Consider the following 23640-nt stretch of genomic DNA (forward strand, 5'->3'; position numbering starts at 1 on the left):
AAGCTACGATTTTTGTAAAATATTTTAAGAATGTTTCTCATCTAAACAAAAGAGAAAAATGTTTAACGCACAACAAATAGAAAATAAATGTTTAATATACATTGGGAATATGAGGATCATCTGTGTTAAAATATGTTGTTTTTGATGACTAATCTTTTTAGTAAATATATCTGAGTGATTGACTGGATGACCTACTGGTAACTATGTTGCATCTGTAGTAGCAGCTGAAAGGATAAAGAGATACTATATTGTGATGAACTGATATGAGTTATTCCAAAGAATTCATTTTCATAACAACATTGCTCTTTTCAAAGAGCAAATAAGACTCTTATCCCAAACATAGATACCTAGGAGTCCAGTTGAACTGAGTACAAATGCATAATTACTTTCTAAGAATCATAAGATAGTAGTTTTCAGTTCCAATGTTATATTTGAATTTTTGACAAAGGCAACCCTCACTTTGAGACTTTATATGTTGTTCTGATGAAGATGAATGGCAACATCTGCAAAGCAAAAGTTTCTATCAAGCTAGCCATATGTTCAACACAATGATATCTAAATTTATATAGCTTTCCTGCCCTCTAGGCTAATTTGTATGGGTGCCAAATCTTTCTCTGGATTCTGGGAAGTACTAGTTAAAATCTTCACAGCATAATTTTTCCTCCCTACTTTTTTCTTTTGTAACCTCAAGAGTCACAATATAGGCAGCTTTGTTCATTCTTATTGACATATTTGCATTCAGTTTTCCTCTTAAATTTTTAACAGAAATTTGGATGTTCTGTGTGGACATATACACATTCTACACATATTAGTTACTTGTTTCTATCTCTGCTTCTTTGTTTGTTAGACATATTACACAGTAATAATTCTAACCATATATAGTAAAAGGTGTAATAGTAGCTTGATACTTGCTATATCTAATTAATGAGATTTAAAGTACCTGAGAGAACATTTGAAACTGTCTCAGTATGGTATTTCTGTTGAGGTAATAAGCAACGGGTGCCTATTGGTCAACTTTTGAGAGATATTTCCTAAACAGAGAAACAGAATGACTATGGATGAATAAAAATGCACTGGGAATGCGAGTGACTTGCAACTTCCTGCTGGCTTCTCCATTGAGTTTCCTTGTGGGAAGCTGGCAGAGAACATCAGAAATTGCCCTTCCTTCCTTCCTTCCTTCTCTTCTTCCCTCCCTCCCTCCCTTTATTTGATCACAGGATAGTTCAATAGTTGTCAATAAAGGTCAATTGCCAAGTACCCAAATCAAGATTCTGAGAATGCTGCAATGGCTGGAATGTTGAGTTTGAACTTTGAGTATTCAGTGCCTTCGTAATTTTGAATAGTCGCTGAGCAAGTGGTCAGTAAACAAAGACTATCTATAGTCACAATTAAGAAACCATAAACTGCTGTGAGCTGACATATTCCTTCTTTTCTTTCCTTTTTATCACAAATTTGCCACTCTCTTGTCTCAAAAATATGATATACATTGGGGTTATTAACTGGGCTGTCAGTTATGCTAATTTTAGATTGCTTCAACTTTATGGTTAAGAACCAAAGTATGCTAATAATAATTTTAATAATGGGTTTCTTCCTGGCTAAAATTCACAAATCCAATCTTAACACATTTGACCACGGTACAGATATAATTCTAAACTATAATTAAATTAAAAAGAGAAGGACAAAGGAATTCCACTAAACAATATGGTATAAACTCTTAAAAGTGAGAGAAGCAAAAATAAAATAAAGTTGTTTTGTTAAATTTGGAATCTTAAAATTGACTAGAAAATGGAAAAACTGCATTCCATTTTCTCAAGGATTGCATGGACAATGAGATATTTTATTATTTTGTACACTTTAAAATGTTTTGGCCTAGACTCTAAAAATACTGTGGACATTTAAAACAATGCAGGAAATATATTCCATTCCCTTAAAAAAGTGGTAATTAGTGCATAAAGAAGTATAGAATATCTTATTTGCCATGTTTAGTATAGTTTCTGCATGTTAAATCTTGGAGTAAGTCCAGTGTGTTCTTTAAAATCTTTAACAACCTCCTTTAAAGAATTAGTGTACTTAAATCATGAACTGTGATCTAAAGGCTATGTTCCTTTAGGTATCAATTACTTCAGAAATGTGTGGTTATCTTGGTTTGGCCAGCTGCAAATGGTTTTATTTCCACTTTGCCCTGGGCCAAAAACATGCTAAGTTGTCCAAAGCAAATGATAAACATGGATTTCTGATGTCATTATGGCCCAAACAGGATATGATTGTTTGGCGGTATGGTTTCAGTTATGATGAGTTATATAGAAAACGAATATTGTTTACTTTGCATTTTTAAATTGTCTTTATCAAATTTTAAATTAAAAATTACAGTTTCATCCCTTTTTATTTCCAAGGGAGATTTTACATACATACATAAAAACATACATACAGTACATACATTCCCACTTTCATACCCTGCTCACCCTTATAGGGTGAGGATTCTGTGCAGGATCTTGGCTGTTCCTAGCACTGCACTCTTCTGGACAGAGAGCTCTGATGTTGTTCCAGGGATCTGTTGGAGCCACTCTCTCTGTATAGAATTTACAGCCCAAGTGCTCCTCTCACCCCTGGGACTACTTTGGCCACCCCTGAGACTACTTTGAAGTATGGTATATTAATGAAACAAAGTGAATATTTGGATTGAAAAAACTAGCTCAATCCATTACTTATAAGGGATACTATGCATAGATTATTATAAAGTATATTTTCTGTTAATTAATGTTCTGATCTAAATTTGAGAATATATATAAATGAAGAAAATGAAAATGTAATATAAATCTTTGGAGATCCTTGCTTTAACTTAATAGTATATCCCATCAGTTTACATTGTAAATATCAGAGCCATTGGGTCTAAAGTAAGGTATATGAAAATAAACCCTTTGGCAACCAGTCTAAGTCAGTGTTGCCCCAAATGTATTTTCAAGTACTTTTCCTCCTAATGAAAGATTTATCAATATAAAATTTTCACAGCAGATACACTTTAGTACACTTCTAGTTCATTTCTTTTCTTTCGCGAAGTATCTAATAAGCAGAATATATCTTTGTTATTTAGTTTGATACTAATTAGTTTGAAATATTGCTTATTGAATAAACAGAAAAAGCAAATCAACTGAAGTTATTTTAAATAAATCTTTTAAATAAAAAATAATGTATACAGCATATGCACCCAGATTGTAGGGATGAGGGGAACAAAATGTTGGCTTGCAAAATAATATCTTTTATTATTATTATTAGTATTTATACAAAAATGACAATATACAGAGCAAACAGGATAACCATGCTGGATTTCGTATCCCAAATCACTAGTCGAACACTTCCCAAGTGTTTAGGACTGTGTGATGTATCGGCGGATTATGCGAGCAGATCCCAGTAAGGTGGCTTTCTGCAGATGATCAATGGTGATCTTATCAGTGCCAATTGTTTTTAAGAGCTTGCCTAGGTCTTTCGGCACAGCACCCAGTGTGCTGAGTACCACTGGAACCACCTGCACTGGTTTATGCCAGAGTCTCTGCATTATCATTATTATTGTTATTATTGTTATTGTTATTATTGTTATTATTACTAACATGAATGTGTGGATAGTTATGAGATTAGAGAAAAATGAATGGGCTATTTGGAATTTTATTTGTTAAATAGAAAAATTCTGTTATTCATTTCCTGTAGAATGCAGTGAATGCAAGACCTTGGGAGACAGGGCCAAAAGATGCTGACTAGGGAACAGTCAGGTAAGAGACAGCATAGTTTCAGCTGGTGAGGCAATAGGCTCAGAAGAGACTTTCCCCAGTTTCTTGGGCTGTAAAGAAGACGGGGGAGAATTGTATTTTTAGGCTTGTTATGATTCTATATTCCAGCTTTATAATAAATAGAATCAGCTCATCTGATTGTGTTTTCTGTTTGGTCTACCTGGTAAGCCTGACAAGAAAGGAAGGTAGCATAAGTAAACGTAAAAACTTGAGCACAATTAGTTTGTTAAGTATGCCTGGAGAGGTTTTGGCAGAATTTTAATCAAAAAGATATGAAAAATAACAGGAAGATAAAGTGCAGTTTCACATCACACGGGGAGTGGCAGATCAGATTTGTTTTTTGCTCTTCAACAATTCAGTGGGAACTGTATAAATCGATAAAGGTTAATGGTATTGTGATAAATGTCAGTTTAGAAAAGGTGCATGATAAATGACTAAGTTTAACTATGACTTGAAGGCTGATTGCTAACAGAGTGGACAATGAATTGTGCAACATTGAACAATGGGTAAAACAAGTCCAAATAAGACTTTTCTAGCATTCAGCCCATCCTTATTCTTTGACGAGCACCCCGTTCTTCGGGGCAACATTCCTTCAGGTATTTGAAAAGTATGAAAGTATTCCATCACCTGTCATCTTTTTTCAAACTTACCTAATTCTAATTTCTTTAGTCTCATGACAACTTGTGTTTCTGTTCCCTGATGATCCCCACTGCTTTTTGCTGAATCTGCTCCAGTCTTATCAGGTTCCAGTAAGTCTTAGCTTTCATACATGTTCACCAGAGATGATAAAAGGTCATTTCAAATTGTTTGCATTTCCAATATACATTTGATACTCTGTTATACATCTTTGACAGTTTATGCAGAGTTAAATGCCAACAGTACATCATCTTACATATCCTTAATTGTAATCTTTACTTTCTTCTGCTTCCCTCCATGGCCCATCCTTCAAAGTGCCATCCTATCATGTTTTTTTAAAGAATTCAAAACAACAGTGTTTTCCCATGGGAAGGATTTATAAAATTAATTTCAAAATCTTATTTCGGATCCATTTGGATCCTTAGTCCAACATTCCAGCATGTCCATATAAGCTACATATTGGTATGAGCTTGGTTGAAATCCCTCAACTCTCAGCTGCTCAACTCAAGCCAACCGTAAAAATCTCAGTTCCTACAATCTACTGACGAGGAGCAGTTGTCTGCAGTACCAGTGAGCGATCTCACATTTTTTTCCTCTTTTTCTGGAGAGATTGTGCAAGCCACAGTTCACTGTATGGCTGTTGCATTCCCGCTTGTTCAGGGATGTGAATCCTTACTGGCAAAGTTTATTTCCAATCTTTCAAATTGAAGTTTTTAAAATGCAATTTTAAAAACTTAATGTTGAGGTAATTTAACAAATACCTCAAAGGTTTTCAGTACAATTCCAGTGAAATGTGGAATTCTTAACGATCTAGCTTTCTAGGAGGTATGCAGTGGGGTACCCCAGGGTTCTGTTTTAGGCCCAATATTCTTCAACATATTCATCAATGACTTGAACAAGGGGATAGATGGGGTACTCATCAGATTTGCAGATGACACCAAGCTAGTAGGAATAGCCAACACTCCAGAAGATAGGCTTAAGATACAGAAGGATCTTGACAGACTTGAACATTGGGCGCTATCCAATAAAATGAAATTCAATGGTGAAAAAAGTAAGATTCTACATTTAGGCAAGAAAAACAAAATGCACAGGTACAGTATAGGTGGTACCTTGCTCAATAGTGGTGACTGTGAGAGGGATCTTGGAGTCCTAGTGGACAATCACTTAAATATGAGGCAGCAGTGTGCTGCAGCTGCCAAAAAAACCAACACGGTTCTAGGCTGCATAAACAGGATAAAATCAAGATCATATGACGTGTTAATATCATTTTATAATGCCTTGGTAAGGCCACACTTGGAATACTGCATCCAGTTTTGGTTGCCATGATGTAAAAAAGATGTGGAGACTCTAGAAAGAGTGCAGAGAAGAGCAACAAAGATGATTAGGGGACTCGAGGATAAAATGTATAAAGAACGGTTGCTGGAACTGGATATGTCTAGTCTTATGAAAAGAAGGACTAGGGGTGAAATGATAGCAGTATTCCGATATCTCAAGGGTTGCCACAAAGAAGAGGGAGTCAAACTATTCTCCAAAGCACCTGAAGGTAGAACAAGAAGCAATGGGTGGAAACTAATCAAGAAGAGAAGCAACTTAGAACTAAGGAGAAATTTCCTGACAGTTAGAACAATTAATCAGTGGAACAACTTGCCTCCAGAAGTTGTAAATGCTCCAAAACTGGAAGTTTTTAAGAAGAGATTGGATAACCATTTGTCTGAAGTGGTGTAGGGTTTCCTGCCTGAGCAGGAGGTTGGACTAGAAGACCTCCAAAGTCCCTTCCAACCTATTCTATTCTATTCTATTCTATTCTATTCTATTCTATTCTATTCTATTCTATTCTATTCTATTCTATTCTATTCTATTCTATTCTATTCTATTCTTGTAAATTTCGTTCCTTTCTAGAAGAAAGCAAAAAGCATTTTGCTTATATTAAGAAATCAGATTTCAAAGAATTGTAGTTAAAAGCCTTTTCCACCAATATCTGGAGATTGGAAATCTGTATTGCCTCATAATAGTTTAATTAATTTATGAATTTCACCCTATTAGGATGAAAAAAATATATATTGCAGCGGTTATGACATTTATGTTTTTTCTACATAGAAGAGTTTGAAGAGAATCTGTTTCTGATTCCAGAAATATTAGAATGGTTTACCCTTGGAGCAACCCAGGTTGGGTCAGGAATATCTTTCAGATCCTGAATAGAATTGTCAAAGCACATCTGCCCAACACTGCTTTGTAGCCGTGATTCTGCTTTGTTTGTACAGAAAGGTTCTTTGACCAATATAAGTTTGATATGTTATGATAAAGTAAAGAAAACAGGATCATAAAATCAATACATTTTACTATTCTTATTTTAGTAGAAAGTGTGTTAAATTTTTCAAAATATTGTCATTGATTTTTTTTTCTTTTAAATAAAATAATTTGCTGCCAAATGATTTTACAATGGGGAACTCATCTACTGACCCTTACTGTACACAGGAAGAAAAACCCTGTGATGAAAAAATCTGAACTTATACGAAAACAATATTGCATTCTGAATGCTGCATTTCAGGAGTTATTCCCTCAGGATTAAAAAGCATACTATTCATCTGTCACTTTGCCTTCTAGTTTAGGGATAAATTTCCCGCTCTTGAGTGTTACATAGCAATAATTCAGCACCACAGGCACCAAACTGCTTTCATAGTACATTTCTTCTTTGAATAAACAGTGGAAGACCAATACTTTTAATAGATGAAAATATCTTTCCCAAATAGGCTTCTTGCCAACCAAAGTTGATATGAGGTTCTTTTTGGATATGTCTCAAAGGCAAATCTCTGACTTTTTAAAAGCTACTGCAAAATTCATCCTAAGAATGGGTTATAAGCATCTCCTTTCTTAGTACTTCTAAACATCACTAACATTAAACAACTTTAACTTAGTTATTGGACAATGAGTGTTGTGAATAGCAGAATAATTCCTTTGCCTGCTCTGATGGTCAGGCTCCTGAGAAGATGTACTAGACAGACAGCCTTTGTCCTTCTAATTATTAAGCATGTCCATAATCTGCCAATGTATCCAAGAGCTTTTCATCAAATACAGAATGTACTGTACATTACATAGAATGTAAGATTTTAAAACTCTATTATGGACATGAGTATCAGGCCATGCAGCTATATAGATATGATTAAATATAATATTTAATGTTTAAGTGTGTGTGTGAGAGAGAGAGTGGAGGGAGGGAGGGAGGGAGAGAGAGAGAGAGAGAGACAGAGAGAGAGAGAGATTAGTTTCAGAGTCTACAGATGGAATCAAATAATGCAATATATTATTGTAAATATATAGACAAAGAACAATTCAACCCAAATGAAAAATCATGATTGGTTAAATTCATCATTTAGCTTATACAGTAATACTAAATATTAAAAATATTTATTGAACAAGTGATTCAAACACAGAGACAAATATTGTCTATATTGGTTTAATTTCTTCAAAATGCTGTTGGGGGGAATCGGGAGTTTTACAGGCGGGGATTGAAATGGTTTGCCTCCCAGAGTGAATTCTCATTTCTACTCTACTTCTTCTATACCCTCTTCCCTAGTGCTATCATAGCATTACTGGACAGACTTTGGCAGCCCTTCAGATGATCACACTCTGCCCCATTCTCAAAATTTTCTCGACCTGATCCTAAGAATGGTAGAGGGAGACTTCAGGGCTCAATTGATTATTTATTTTCTCCTATTATTGTCCGCAGTTCTTATTTTTTTAAATTCCATTACATTGTTCACAACAGAAGCATACATTCTGTAAGGGTTTTTTTTTTGTTGCTGTTTTTTACAATGGAGTTGAAAGATTTTTTGTTTTTGTTTTTTGCTTTGCCACTATGTGCTAAGAAATCAGAATGTTTTCTCCCTGAAGGAACATTTGGTTCTGTGGGACTTGTACCAATGGAAACTGCCAAACTAAGCTTAAGGATAGCTTTTAGTCAAAGACTTTAAAAAAAAAAAATATTTTACTTTCAACATTCAATAGAAAGAAACAAGAATGGATTATAATTGGTTATTTCAACATTCATTTCATAGTTTACATAAATCACTAAACTTGAATAAGAATGATCAAAATAAGAATTATTATTCTTAGAGTTTCCGTATTCTGTATATAATTTTTGCAGATAAAAAGAAATAAAAATTAAAATATGATTTATCCCACTGAAAAGTCATTATGTTTCCTTAAAGCAGTTGACCATATCTTAATATGCCAATTTGAACAAATGATATTTTCCATATTTTGAGCAATTATTAATTTATCGGACCAGAGTAAGAATACAATAAGTTCCTTTTTTAGTTATCTTCTCAAAAATATGTAATAGAATAGAATAGAATAGAATTTTTTATTGGCCAAGTGTGATTGGACACACAAGGAATTTGTCTTGGTGTATATACTCTCAATGTACATAAAAGAAAAGATATGTTCATCAAGAATCATAAGGTACAACACAATGATAGTCATAGGGTACAAATAAGCAATCAGGAAACAATATCAATATAAATTGTAAGGATACAAGCAACAAAATTACAGTCATACAGTCATAAATGGAAGGAGATGGGTGGTGAGAATGATAAGATTAATAGTAGTGCAGACTTAGTAAATAGTTTGACAGTGTTGTGGGAATTATTTGTTTATCAGAGTGATGGCATTCGGGAAAAAACTGTTCTTGTCTCTAGTTGTGCCAATGGTGTGCAGTGCTCTATAGCATCGTTTTGAGGGTAGGAGTTGAAACAGTTTATGTGCAGGATGTGAGGGGTCTGTAAATATTTTCAGAGCCCTCTTTTTGATTTGTGCAGTATACAGGTCCTCAATGGAAGGCAGGTTGGTAGCAATTGTTTTTTCTACAGTTCTAATTATCCTCTGAAGTCTGTGTCTGTCTTTTTGGGTTGCAGAGCCAAACCAGACAGTTATAGAGGTGCAGATGACAGACTCAATAATTCCTCTGTAGAACTGTATCAGCAGCTCCTGGGGCAGTTTGAGCTTTCTGAGTTGGTGCAAAAAGAACATTCTTTGTTGTGCTTTTTTGATGACTTTTTGATGTTAGCTGTCCATTTTAGATCTTGCGATATGGTAGAACCTAGAAATGTGAAGGTCTCTACTGTTGATACTGTGTTGTATAGTATTGTAAGAGGTGGTAGTATAGGAGGGTTTCTCCTAAAGTCTACCACCTTTTCTACAGTTTTGAGTGTGTTCAGTTCCAGATTGTTCTGGTCGCACCCCAAGGCTAGTTGTTCAACCTCCCGTCTGTATGCAGATTCATATACACTGAGAGCTTCTGCATCGGAGGCAAATTCCTTCTGTGTCTAATCACATTTGGCCAAATATTCTATTCCTATTCCCTATTCCCTATTCCCTATTCCCTATTCCCTATTCCGCTCCGCCCCGCCCCGCCCGCCCCACTCCACTCCACTCCACTCCACTCCACTCCACTCCACTCCACTCCACTCCACTCCATTCCATTCCATTCCATTCTATTCTATTCTATTCTATTCTATTCTATTCTATTCTATTCTATTCTATTCTATTCTATTCTATTCTATTCTATTCTTACTTTTCACCAACAAAATAAACATGATTTTTTTAAAATTGTTTTGCATGTATGTGTAAGCTCCATACTGCAAAACAAGAATCACCCAGACTTCAATAAGAAGTTTTAATGCAAGAATTTGGAGTAAAAGGCAGAATCTTGAAAAATGTAGGAACAATAACAATAATACAGTATATTATTATTGGGTTCATTAAGGATAAATCCTTCTGAATATTTTGAATCTCTATTTCCAAGACTTTTTGAGCCTGGAGTAAGCTGCCATTTATGAGATAAGCTGCTAACAAACTCCTATTTGTAGGATGTTTATGCCTAGAGGTTCCCCTGTTTCTTCCTCAGCCTCCTCACAGCATGGTTCTTGTTATGCCGAGAATGCCCATCTCAGCATAAAATCACAGTTAAAGAAACTGCAGTACAGATAACAATATCATGAGTTTATGGAAAGTAATCTTGGGGGATTAATTCTGGCTCTTGTGACCCTCCCTTTCTTCCACAAGTATTTTTTCATTCTTCCCCCATGGCTGTATAGATAACCTGTATTTTCTCCTCCTCCTCTCCCCCGACCCTCCTCGCTTGGTCACAGCAGCTCTTACTAAGATCACAGTAGCATTCAGTGACATGATCAAGAGATCACTGTGAACAAGTAGACAGCACTAGCATCAAGTGACATGATCTGAATGCCCCAATGAATGCCAGTGCTCCCAGTTGACCAGCTATAGCAATTAAGCAAACTGTGAGCAAGTTTCTTTGAAGAAGGCCATCTGCACTAAAGAAGTCATGTGGATCCTTGTGTCGAAGGCCCACCATAACCAAATGAGAAGTGGGAGAAAATGCAAACACATTGCATAGATGGCGTTATCCTTAAAAACTTACCCTTTTTGTGCATATGCATGTTCGCCAATTTGTATGCAGGCAAAAAAAGGGCAACACTGCAGATACAATATGCAAAAACATTTACCTGTATTCAGAGATCTTGCTTGTAATTATCAATCTCAGTTTCACAAAATTGTGAATAATAGGACGACAGATAACACGGGCAACCTGTACCCATGTATGTATCCTTTTTTTTATATTAGTACACTGTTTTTGTCTGCTTCTAGCATAACCTGTGCACTATGTGGAACAACTTTAAGTGAGTTAGGATGTTCTTCAGAAAATATTACTTCGAAATAAATTTGCAAAGAAGAATGGCAATAGCTTCTTAAGTAGCATTTAAATGATGGTAAAATCTTTTCCCATGAATTGTAGGAAACAATATTTAAAAGTATAGTTGGTCTGATCAAAGGGAAGAAGGATGATCCTCTCCCCAGTGGCCTGGATCCTATTTCCCATGGCTAACAACCATTTCCAATCCTTTGTCAGATTTCTATTCCTCCCCCCCATTCCCCAGTGTCAGATGGTATTATTTAAAGTCTGTTCATCCACTTGTGTGGGATTCCTATGCTATAATATGCAACACCAATGACAAGAGGACTGTTATACTGGGGGTGTTATTCAAAGCATTGTTGATACTTGCAGGCTGCAGACATCTGTAATGTGCTACACACAGCGTCTGGTAATGGAAATCCTTATGCAAACCATATCAAACAACTTTTTGGAAAAAGAAAAAGGATGTACATATTACATCCGCTTTGAAATAATTAAAAATATTTATATATGCCAACCATGTGAGTTTGTATCAAATGCTAATGGTCTTATATCCTATAATTGCAAAGTTGTCTCAGATTGATTGTAGAAAGACAGTTTAACCACACACACCTCAAAATCAAAAGATCAGTCAGAAGGAACAGTGTTGAGCTGCATATGCCTCTTTCCGCAGCACTTTTTTTTTTTTTGAAGTAATAATGGCTTCAAATTCATGCTGCCAGAATTTAAGGGCAAAATTTTGGATGTTGTGATTTTGGGTCTCAGTCCTAATTCCCATTCCAAAGGCCCAAATTTTGCAGAAAAACGGACCCAATATTTTAGCCCCATTCAGGAATATTGCTATATCACTAGAAAGCCTCTTATTGACCCATTACAATAGCTGGTGAGGAGGCTAAATTACAACTCTAACCCAGAAAGTACTTTTACATGAGGATGTGAGTGTCACTCCTTCCCAAGATTACAGAAAAGCTACTAGTTGGCAGTATAGGCTTCAACTTTCTCCTTGCTAATTTAACTGAAAAGAGAGTCATCTTTTCCCTTTCTTGTCTTCTGAGGGGAGAAATGTCCATTCAATTTTGTAAATACTTTTTATTAGTTTAAAAGTGTTAATTTAATAGCCCATATGTATAGAAACCAAGTATATATTTCAAGGAAATTTTAAACTTTTATATGAAAATCTTTTAAAGGCCTTTATGTAACAACTTTAACATATTTTTTTTAAAAAACCAGTGTAGCTTTGTACATACTTTACATGTACTTGCTTTTAACACTTCTATTAATCAGACTTACTTTGTATAAAGGAAATTATCCTTGTTTCAGATAATAAATCAATAAATCATGAATGTTCTCATTTTTCTGAACTAGATCAATATACTGCTACAGATGTTTTAAGCTGTTACAACAACTTAAATATCTGTTTCAAATATTGTAATTCTTCGAAGATACAGGAATAATGCATTTTATAATGCATTTTATTTTTCTGGAAGACATTAGAAAACAAAACAATTACTCATATTGCCTTTAGAAATAATCTGAATGCTTTATTACAAACATTTTTCTAGTTAGTAACATTCTGTATAATCTGTATTCCTAAACTGCTGATTAAAATGTGGTAAAAATGTCTGGATCAATCAAGGGCCACAAGTCAAATTTACACTTACTCGTATTTGGGAAAAGAGGAGTAGAAGTCTTTTACATTAAAAACGGTACAAATATAGAGAACCTAGTTGAATGAAGAAATTTGCATTTATTTCTGGTTTTTAAGAGAGCTGATACATCAGGGATAATGACATGAATGATGGTGGAGGAAAATTTAAATGGAATGAAATTGAATACTGGCTACTGTTGAGCTCTACTCAGATGCACCAATGATAGGGTTGTGTGTGTGTCGAGAGACACAGAAAGAGAGAGAATATAATTGCTGACAGTGTAATATAAGTTTATAACTGTTTCATTTGTATATTCCATCTTTTCTACTCAACTCAATTAAAAAAAGAACATGTATAGATTGGAAATGAAGGAGGGAGAATTAGAGAAAACTATTTGAGAAAATTGGAGGGAGAAAAAAAGAATTGTTGATCATATTCTGACCTAAATCATTTTCTGGACAGCCTTTTGCTACAAATATGTTCCTTTACAGGAATAAGAAAAGCAAAAGAAATAAAATTCTTATTGTAGAAGCTTTATGACAACCACTGCTCTATTCTGGCTTGCTTTACAGTGTAGATCAGTCTTCTTTTCTCTGTACTGACAAAATTCAATGCTTAGATTGGATGGTGAATACATGGAACATTATCCAGTCCATAAACCTAGCCAATCCATGTGAGGTGACAGAATATTTTGGCATTTTGATATCTAATGAATGTATTACTGTACCTTGTAAATTACAGTGGGCCACAGCTAATGTCATCACAAGTAATGGATTGTGATCTAAGATAACGAGCCCCTGGTCTATAGTGCTTGCTAAAGGAAAATAAAAAGGAAAGGAATTTGAAATATGCAAAATAAAGTGCAATTTTTTCAAATACTAAATATATTTAAGAGTTGTTTACAGCCTCGCTGGAATATGATTTGTTTTTTGTTTGTTTTTTTTAGAGTAGAATAGAATTTTTAGTGGCCAAGTGTGATTGGACGCACAAGGAATTTGTCTCCAGTGCATAAGCTCTCAATGTACATACAAGCAACAAGTGATAAATCATGATCACAATCATCATAAATCACAATATAGAACACTCAGTGATAATCATAGGATACCAAATAAGCAATCAACATAATCATAACAAACTGTTACTTGGTCAGAATGAACTGGGTTAGGAGTTCAAATGCATACATGCTTTGATGAGATTTTACAAATTTAAATCTGTTGGTGAGTGCTACAGTCTGTAATGCTCAGCAGATTGTTAGTAGATAGTTTTGAAATAGCTCTTGCTGACAGATGAAGTATACTTAGATGCCTGTCTAGTTGTCTGAAAGCAGAGGTAGTATCATAGAGAGATCAGAATTCTCTCATCTCACCTGAATGTTACAATTTACATCTATTCTTTAGTGTAAAACACACTAAAATTTACACCACCTAAATCAAGGAAAAAATGGCAAGATTTTTGTATATTCCGTCAATGGAGTATTCTTTCTAGAGTATTTTTTTAAAAAGTTTTGATAAAAATGTGTCTTCTAATCTGTTGCTTTAAAGTAGTGTATTACTTAAGCAAATATTTAAATATTAAATTAGGTTTTCTGTGTGCTTGATGTGAATATAATTCTGCGTGCCTGCCAAGCATGTCAAAACCCCAAGCCTACTTTCATTTGCCAGGGTAAATGTTTATTTTGTTTTCCCACATAATGTGCTCTTTAAAGTGTCACCAATATACCAAATCTGATTGCTTTTTAATAGAGACATGGTGGGTTTTGGGGGGAGGTTTTTTGCTTTCATTAGGAAACAGGATAAATTATCAGTAAAGCTCAAGCTAATGAATCCACATACAGTTGATGTTCTTTGCATTCATTTTTCCTTTCCATCCCATTGGACTCTCTCTTGCACTCTAGGATAAACATCAGAATAATTGTGTTGTTATACCAGTATTTGAAACTATGTGAAACAGTATAGCATGAAGGCTGTGCAAACTTTTGCTTGATTCAGTCTTTCAAATTTATGAATTTGAAAGACTGAATCCCTTGATTGTTCTAGGGAAGCGATTGTGACAGCGGTCAGGAGAGGGTTAACTACCCTAATCTGGCAGGGATCGAGTCAGGAAGTTAAGCTCCTCCTCCTGCTGCTCCCTCCAGCTTTCTGACTCGATCTGTGCCGGATCGGATGCACTTAGCCACTTCTCCTGATCGAGTTCTTCTGTTGAAGGAAAATTAGAAATCTTATCTGTTAAAGAGAGTTAGAGATCTTGAGGTGCAGCCAGCAGGAGAGGCTTTGATCTTCTCCTGCTGGGATCGTTAGCGGTCATTTGGATTGAGGCTGTTGTCACGCCTCTCTCTTCTCCGGCGAGTACGGCTCACGCTCAAATCCGCCGAGGGGAACCTCCTGCAGGTCCCTGGCTGCTCGGCGGCTGAGAATCAATCAGAGGCTTGGATTCCGGCGAGCGGGGCTTTTCTCCGCTCCCGAAGGCACCTCGCAGCAGATTAATTCCTCTGCTGCTTTTCCAGCCGCCCCCCCCTGTCAATTAGCAGCCTCTCTCTCTCTCTCTCTCTCTCTCTCTCTCTCCCTCGCCTGTTCCAGCCGTGCCGCCTGAGAGACCCGTCTGCGCGCTCTGCGCTGGGGTGATTGACAGCTCCAGATCGAACTTTTTTCCTGGGGCTACGATTGCGGTACTGTACCTGGGCTGACTGGCTTGATTGGGATTTAACGTGGGAGGCCTTTTCCCCTATATTATTGGAGACTAACTGGCGAGGCTTCAGCCGCCATTTGAGCGCCCCTTCTGCCGCCATTTTATTTTGCCTCGTGGCTACTTGAGGCCTTCTTTTCCAAAATGGCCTCTCGTAATTCTAAGACTTCCAAACGCCAGGCCTCTGAGGATCCTGAAGCCGGGCCCTCATCGGCTGCTCCTTCAAAGAAGGCCAAAAAGACTCACTCCTCCAGGGAGGATAAGAAAGCTGCTGATAAGGCCAAGGAAGAATTACGCTTACACCAGGCGATTGAGCGTTCCATCCAGAAGGCCATGAGGGAAGCCTCCATCAGGGATGCCCCGGCTCTGCCTGGTTCTGTGCCACCTCAACCACCCCAGGCCCCTCCACCTCCTCAGGCTCCTCCACCCGAAACCTCTGGAGAGCCATCTCAGGCCTTGCAGCCCCTATCCCCGGATGGGGACCACTCTCTTCCTCCTTTACAAGAGGACGTTTGCGAGGCCCTTTTTGGGCTGCAATCTGCATCACCTCCAACGCAAGGGCAAGCAGCTGCCTCTTCTACCCCCAAGGAGGCTCCAGGACCCATGGGAGGTATTATGCCTGCTGGCTTTAACATGACGCCAGAATTTCTTAATTTCTTTCAGGCTGCTATACAAAAAGGGGTACAAGCTGAGCTTCAGCGCAGAACCTCTTCCTGGGTGGCGGATTCTGACTATTCTAGGGCTGACCTAGGGGGCTCTCTCTTAGAGGAGGCCCATGCTTCAGCAGGGGCCCAGGTCTCTGGGGCTCCTTCTGTGCACCCATCTGTAGCTGAGGAGGATGGTAGAGACAGGGATCTGTCTGAGGATGAGGACTTAGCACCTGATCAACCGTCCTTTATTGGACTTTTTAAGCCTCATCTTTTCAGGTCATTATTGCACAAGGCCAAATTGACCACCCGCCTGGGGAACACTCCGGTTCCTTCCTCTTCAGGGGACGACACAGGGGCTCCCTTGCCCCTCTTTGAGGTCCCAGAAATAGAAACTGAAGAAATACCAGGGCCAAGACTATTTAAAGACGTATTAAAGAAGCAATGGACAGCTCCTTCATCGGGACCTAATCCCAATCAGCTGGACCGGCGCTTTTACAATCTGGCCCCGGATTTGTCATCACTGCTGCAGATCCCCACAGTTGATCCTCCGGTGGCGGCTCTTACGGCCCAAGCTAATGTTACCGGCCCTCCCGAGGACAACCTCCGTCCGGAGGATAAAAGGCTAGAGCAGTCCCTGGTGAAATCCCATCAGGCCTCGGCCTGGGCAGCTAAATCTGCCATGGCTTCATCCTTTTTTAATAGGGCATCTATCCTATGGATCCGACAATTGCAGGATAGGCTTCCAGTGTCGGATACCAGGTCCCACCAGGATCTGAATAAGATCTTGGCCGCTCTAGAATTCTCCGCTGACGCGACGCTCAATGCGTCTCGCTTTGCGGCAAAATCAATTGGTGCCTCGGTTACCTCCCGGCGCCTTTTCTGGCTTCGCAATTGGCAAGCGGATGCCAGATCGAAGTGGCGTCTCGCCTCGTCCCCCTTTGAGGGCCCTTCTCTCTTCGGGGCCCCATTGGAACCTCTCCTGATAGAAACAAGGGACAAGAAACGTATCCTTCCTAGTGTCTCTAGAAGGTCCGAGTTCCGGCGTTCCTTTCGCCCCTTTGACAACTCCTTCCCAGGGGGGCAGTCTCCTAGAGCATTCCCCCCTCGATCCCGGCCTCCTGATCGCCAGGGATTCCAGCCCCAGAGGGGATTCTCCAGACGCCATCCCCGTGGGGGCCGCGGTCGGCCCTTCCGCAGGTCCCGTTAGCTGCTCGTCCGGTCCTCCCATTGGGGGCCGCCTGGCTCTCTTTGCCAGCCAATGGGAGGCTTCTTCTTCGGACACTTGGGTCCGGGAGACGGTTAGGTGGGGCCTCTCCCTGGAATTTCTCTCCACTCCCCCCGACAGGTTTCTCCGATGTCCCCTTTCCCGGGATCGGCGGAAACGGCTCCTTCTGGCCTCGGCCGTCAAACACCTCCTTGATATTCGGGCCATCGAGCCGGTGCCACAGGAGCAGCACGGACAAGGTTTTTACTCCCGCCTGTTCGTCGTTCAGAAATCCTCGGGGGGCTGGAGAGCCATTCTGGACCTCAAGTCTTTGAACCGCTGCGTCCTCTACCGGCGGTTCAAGATGCAGTCCCTCTCTTCCATCCTGGACGGCATTAGGGTAGGGGACTTCCTCACGTCCGTCGACCTGACGGAAGCCTATCTACATGTCCCCATTCATCCGGCGTATGTCAAATTTCTCCGGTTTTGTCATGCTGGTCGCCATTACCAGTACCGTGCCCTTCCATTCGGCCTCTCCTCGGCCCCCCGGGTCTTTACTAAATTAATGGCCGCTCTTGCGGCATACCTTCGAGCTCGACCAATTCGGATTCAGTGTTATCTAGACGACCTTCTCATCCTCTCGAGTTCGGAGGTGTGGGCACGTCAGGATCTGGACGCCACCCTCCAGGTCCTGGAGGCTCACGGTTTCTCCATCAATTGGGCCAAGAGCCACCTGGTACCTACGACCCGCATCCAACACCTTGGGACTGTCATTGATACGGTCGAGAGCAGGGTCTATCTTTCCGAGGAACGGCTGTCCAGTCTGCGGTCTCTGGCCAGCTCCGTTGCTCAGGGGACCCCAGTCTCCCTGGCAACCCTTTCTCAACTCCTGGGAAAGATGGTCTCATCCATTGGCATTGTGCCTTGGGCCCGTCTCCACTGCAGGTCCCTGCAGTGGTTTCTTCTCCCGTATCAGAAGTCCCGGAATTCGGCTTCAAACATGATTGTTCACCTTAACTCCTCTGTCATCCAGTCCCTCCATTGGTGGTCTTCCGGGGCCCTATCCAAGGGGAGGGAATTCAGGGAGCCCAACCCAGTCATTCTAACTACAGATGCCAGCCTCTCTGGCTGGGGGGCCCATATCCAGTCCCGCCTAGCCCAAGGGCTGTGGTCTTCAGAGGACAAAAGCCACAATATAAACTGGCTAGAGCTCCGGGCCATCCACCTGGCCCTCCGGGTGTTCAGGGAGATGGTCAGGGACAGACACGTCATTGTCCGAACAGACAACATGGCCGCCAAGGCCCATGTCAACCGTCTGGGGGGGACACGGTCTCACTCCCTTATGGAGGAGGCGGAGCGTCTGGGAGCCTGGGCGGAGGCCAACCTGAGGTCCCTCAGGGCCTCCCACATTTCGGGCCTGAGCAACACCCAGGCGGATTGGCTGAGCCGATCGACGGTGGACCATGGCGAATGGCAGCTCGACCCGATCCTGTTCCAGCGGATCACACAACGGTTCGGGGTTCCTGTGGTGGATTTGTTTGCAACAAGGACCAACCGTCAGACGGACCGCTTCTTCTCCAGATTCCCGGACCCGATGGCGGACTCCACGGACGCTCTCCTGAGCAGGTGGCCCAAGGGCCTTCTTTATGCCTTTCCCCCCCTTCCCCTCCTATCCAGGGTGGTCCGGAAACTTCTAGAAGAGCAGGCGGATCTGATACTTGTCGCCCCCCATTGGCCCCGTCGGCCCTGGTTTGCCGACCTCCAGGCTCTGTCGGTCCTCCTTCCTTGGCGTCTACCCCCCGCCGACGTCATCCTCCGGCAGGGCGCACTCCACCACCCGGACGCCGCCTGGCTTCAGCTAACCGCCTGGCGGTTGAGCGCCAGCTCCTGACGGAATTTCATCTCCCCAACGACGTGGTCGATACCATCCTGGCGGCTCGTCGCCCGGCCACGCTACGTATCTACGGGGCGACATGGCGATCCTTCGCTGGTTGGTGCAACTCAAAAGGGCTGGATCCGAAAATGGCCTCTACGGAACAGGTACTCGTTTTTCTTCAACGAGGGTTGGCTGCGGGACTCTCACCCAACACCTTACGCAGGCAAGTAGCCGCTTTGTCATCTATTCTCTGTTTGGGTTCCCGACACTCCCTGGCCCATCGTCCCTTAATAAAGCTGTTCCTTAGAGGTGCTTCAAATTCCCGTCCCCCGCCCATACGTCGTTACCCCACCTGGGATCTCCCAAAAGTGTTAGACGCTCTCACGCGGGCTCCCTTCGAGCCTCTCCGTACCGTGGGCTTGCGGTTCCTATCCTATAAAGTGTCCTTTTTGGTCGCCATTACTTCCGCTAGGCGGATTTCAGAATTGGCTGCCCTCTCCACGAGAGCTGACCTTTGCACCTTCCACCCCGACAGGGTGGTACTTCGTTTAGACCCCACCCTTCTCCCAAAGGTTAATTCTCTATTTCACCGGTCCCAGGAGCTAATTCTCCCTGATTTTTGTCCTCACCCGTCGCACCCACGGGAGCGGGTTTGGCACTCCCTGGACGTTCGTCGAGCCCTACGCATCTACATTCACCGAACGTCCTCTTTTCGTAGGTCGGAGGCTCTCTTTGTCTCCTTTCAACCTTCCTCTCTGGGTCTAAAGGTATCCTCTCACACAGTTGGTCGTTGGCTTCGAGCCACTATTGCCTCTTCCTACGAGGCGTTGTCTCTCCCTGCTCCGCGCCGCATCACTGCTCATTCCACTCGCAGTGCGGCCACATCGGCAGCGTGGGCCACTCAGGCATCTCTGCTTGAGATCTGCAGGGCTGCAACTTGGGCGTCTCCCACGCCTTTCATCCGCCATTATCGGATAGATAGTTTTGCGTCGGCGGAAGCGGCTTTTGGTCGCAGGGTTCTTCAACAGGTCTGCTCGGACCAGGCCTCCACGTCCCGGGCGGATCCCTCCCAGTAGGTCACGGGCTTTGGCACGTCCCTCTCCTGACCGCTGTCACAATCGCTTCCCTAGAAAGGGCGTTGTCTTACCTGAACGCCCGTTCTGGGGACCGATGTGACAGCAGTCAGCCCCACCCTTCCTTCCGCCGGTCCGTCTCGGCTGGGAGCACTCCTGTTGTTTGTTTGTTTTTTCTTTCAGGTGGCTAGTGCATCGTCAGGACATCACTTCACATTCCTCGTCCGAAAGCTGGAGGGAGCAGCAGGAGGAGGAGCTTAACTTCCTGACTCGATCCCTGCCAGATTAGGGTAGTTAACCCTCTCCTGACCGCTGTCACATCGGTCCCCAGAACGGGCGTTCAGGTAAGACAACGCCCTTTTTCAGAATTTTAATTTAATGCTGCATAATAGGTAATTTTAAACATTTATTTGGGAGAGAAATAAATGTATAATTAATGGAATATACAAAAATCTTGCCATTTTTTCCTTGATTTAGGTGGTGTAAATTTTAGTGTGTTTTATTTTGCTTTTCATGCTTGAATAAACTCCAGAATAGGTGTTCTTCAGCTTTGTCTTTAAGATACCCTTAGAAAGCCCAACTTTCCATAAATTTCTGTGATGTGATTTAGGTCAACACTGAAAGACTTTGGTAAGGTTGCATTTTAAATTTTCAGTTAAATACCTACTTGAGAGAATCTTCTTGGATTGAAATTTTACATATTAAGAAATTGAGATTAATGTAAAATTAACATATTATTCCAATCTTCCTAATTATTCCTTGATATGGCTGGTGGGATATGAAATAGATGATGTCATATCCCTCTCTGTTGAGAGGGGTCATCTATCTCTAGTCTACAACACAGTCCTTTCAACAGTTCCAAGAAGGCTCCATACCCATTTGCATTACTCTGTGACCCTGACCAATATAGGTAAACCTCCAGGTGGCCTCAACGACTCCCTAAAAGAATGCAAATGACCAGCTGTCTGCAAGGAGTATAAATTCTTCCATTCCCCACCATCCAGCCAGAGCTGAAGAAGCTTCTTGGATGGGAAGTGAAATGCCTTCAATGAAAAACCAGAAAGTCCAGTTGCCTCTTGAAAAAGCACCTTTGGGACAGTCAAACAGTTATTATTTATAATAAAGATTATATGAGTATCCAACACTTAAAAGAGAATGTTGATTCATACAGCATGATGTAGTTCCTTTTTTAGGTTTATGGAAAACTATAACCATAACATGTTTAAATAAACATCCAAAAGGATCAGCTGCCCCAATATATCGTTTCTCAAAATTCATAAAATGGAAGGAAAAAGCATTTACTATTTTGCTATTATAAAATATATTATTATATAATATGTAATATAATATATAAAAATATTATTAACATATTATAAACAAAATTCATATACATGTGAACACACATATGCACATACTTTACATTAATGTAAAGAATAAACTTCTGTTTGGGCAAAAAACAGCTACATTTCCATGGCAACCTCAGCATTCTAAATAATTTCATGAATCCAAGAGTGGATGACTGAATGACAAGAAAAATTAAGAAAAATTTGTTTCTGTAGAAGACTAGATATGTATGAGCCTCTCATTTATATAACTCATCTGGTTGAGTAAGTCTGTGCAACTTGCTACGTTCCTCATAGATTAGCTCAAGACTAGTTCATAGAAAATTCCACAAACATTTTTTTCAGGTAGAAGGGGAAAGAAGAAAATATGTGATTATTACTTCCTCTTGAGGCCCTTTTAAGGTTGAAATCTAATCCCGCCTTTGGTATAAATTAGACTTTCTTGTTAAGTTGGAAATTCACAATAATGTTTAGTATAACTTCGAAAACTGCTACTCTTACATACTCATTCATATTAATGGATAGAAGAGAAGGGTGTGCTTTAAAATGCATGATTAAATAAGATAACAAGAATTGCTTGGGTATCTGTTTTTTATTTCCAAATCTGCAGTTTATCCCAGCTTCCATCAGTGTGTTACAAAAGTTTTGTTAGCTTCAGCTGAAGACTCAGACTGTATCTAATTTTTAAGATGGTTTATATCATTGTATACTTTCTGCTTCATTTTCTAATTAAATTTTATGTGGATTTTAGAGGACATAATCAGCTAAATTACAAGTATGAAATAATTTTAGGGCCTTTAGGATTTGTAATAAATTTACAGTTTAGCAATATTTCATTAACTCAAGTACCATTTTGACTTTTGTGATTATAACAGCAGTTCCCATTTATTTTATACTGAATGTTCTTCATGGCTTTTGAGTCATAAAATCTCCAATCCTATGGTCTAGGAGTATTTCTTTTTGAGAGTGAATTTCTATTTCTTCTGGCTTGTGTACATACGTAGGACAGGAGAACATGTTGTCTGCTTGGTTCCCTTGGCCTTATGGTAAAGCAACTTTGGGGCTGCTTGCTGCACCATGGATCTTGAGACAGCTCTCCTCAGTGGTGGTGGCAAGACTAGTGGAAGTGAGGTAGAACACGATGATTGCCCCTAAGGAGAATAGAGAGGAAGGTCCACTGGAGGTGATGGCAGCAGAATACTTCATGCTGTGCAGGGAAAACCAAAGGGGCAGAAACGAGAGGGGATAGTAGTGGGCAAAGCAATTGCCTCTATGCCACATCAATTATTTATTTAGCTGCTCAGAATAAATAAATACTGCCTATAAGTACATACTGTACAATATAGCTTATTTCAGTATTTTTTTTATCTAGGAACAAAATGAAGCAAAATTAAATATTCTAGTTTGTCCTTTCAAAACTATAGGATTTTTGCCAAGTTTTAATGAACATCAGACTAATCTTTCATTATTATTATCTGTCATCATTGTTGATCTTAACCAAGTGGAATGTAGTTAGTGCTGAGTTGAAACTACTCATTTCGTGTTCAATTAGCTGTTCTGTGAGCAGTGTTCTTCTGATCAACAATTTCTTCCTTCTTGTTCCTTTATTGGCTTGGTTTAATCTGGTTAGCAATATTAATTTGCATTGTTTTGAAGTTACATCTGAAAGGGTAATGTCATAGCATCTACAAAAAGGAACCATAAATGTTCTCAGTATATTGAATTAAACTTGATGGCAGCATCAGCAAATCAAGTTGAGTAGAATGAGAATAAAAAGCATAAATTAAAGAGGAAAATGGCACCAGATATGCAGGCAAAAAGTTTCCGAAAAAACTGGGAGAGACTAAAATGTAGCAAGATGAATACTTTTTTCATTAATTTAGTTGCATTAATGTTTTGGGTGATATATGCATTTATATCATTTTCCAGAGAGCAGAAAGACAAGCACGAGTGATGGATTCAGCACAATATGCAGAATTCAGTGAAAGCCGTCAGTTGAGCTTTTGTAAGTATTGTGTAAAATTTTTACTCTT

General features: G+C 40.1%; 2 protein-coding genes across 8 annotated transcripts in view; both read left to right on the forward strand.

Moving 5' to 3' along the window:
* Positions 1-23640, forward strand: part of SUPT3H (SPT3 homolog, SAGA and STAGA complex component) — a 263150-nt gene that overhangs the window by 172122 nt on the left and 67388 nt on the right. For all 7 annotated transcript variants that reach the window (XM_034426773.2, XM_087882236.1, XM_087882238.1 and 4 more), the window contains one exon: positions 23537-23612. In XM_034426773.2, coding sequence (XP_034282664.2) covers positions 23537-23612 — 76 coding nt within the window. The remainder of the gene's footprint in view (positions 1-23536; positions 23613-23640) is intronic.
* On the forward strand, positions 15606-17646 carry LOC148116695 (uncharacterized). The gene has a single exon (XM_087877015.1). The coding sequence runs from the start codon at positions 15606-15608 to the stop codon at positions 17316-17318; it is 1713 nt and encodes a 570-aa protein (XP_087733141.1). The 3' UTR covers positions 17319-17646.

Source organism: Pantherophis guttatus, chromosome 1 (genome assembly GCF_059756535.1).
Source record: "Pantherophis guttatus breed Tessera chromosome 1, ASM5975653v1, whole genome shotgun sequence".
Classification (NCBI taxonomy): Eukaryota; Metazoa; Chordata; class Lepidosauria; order Squamata; family Colubridae; genus Pantherophis; species Pantherophis guttatus.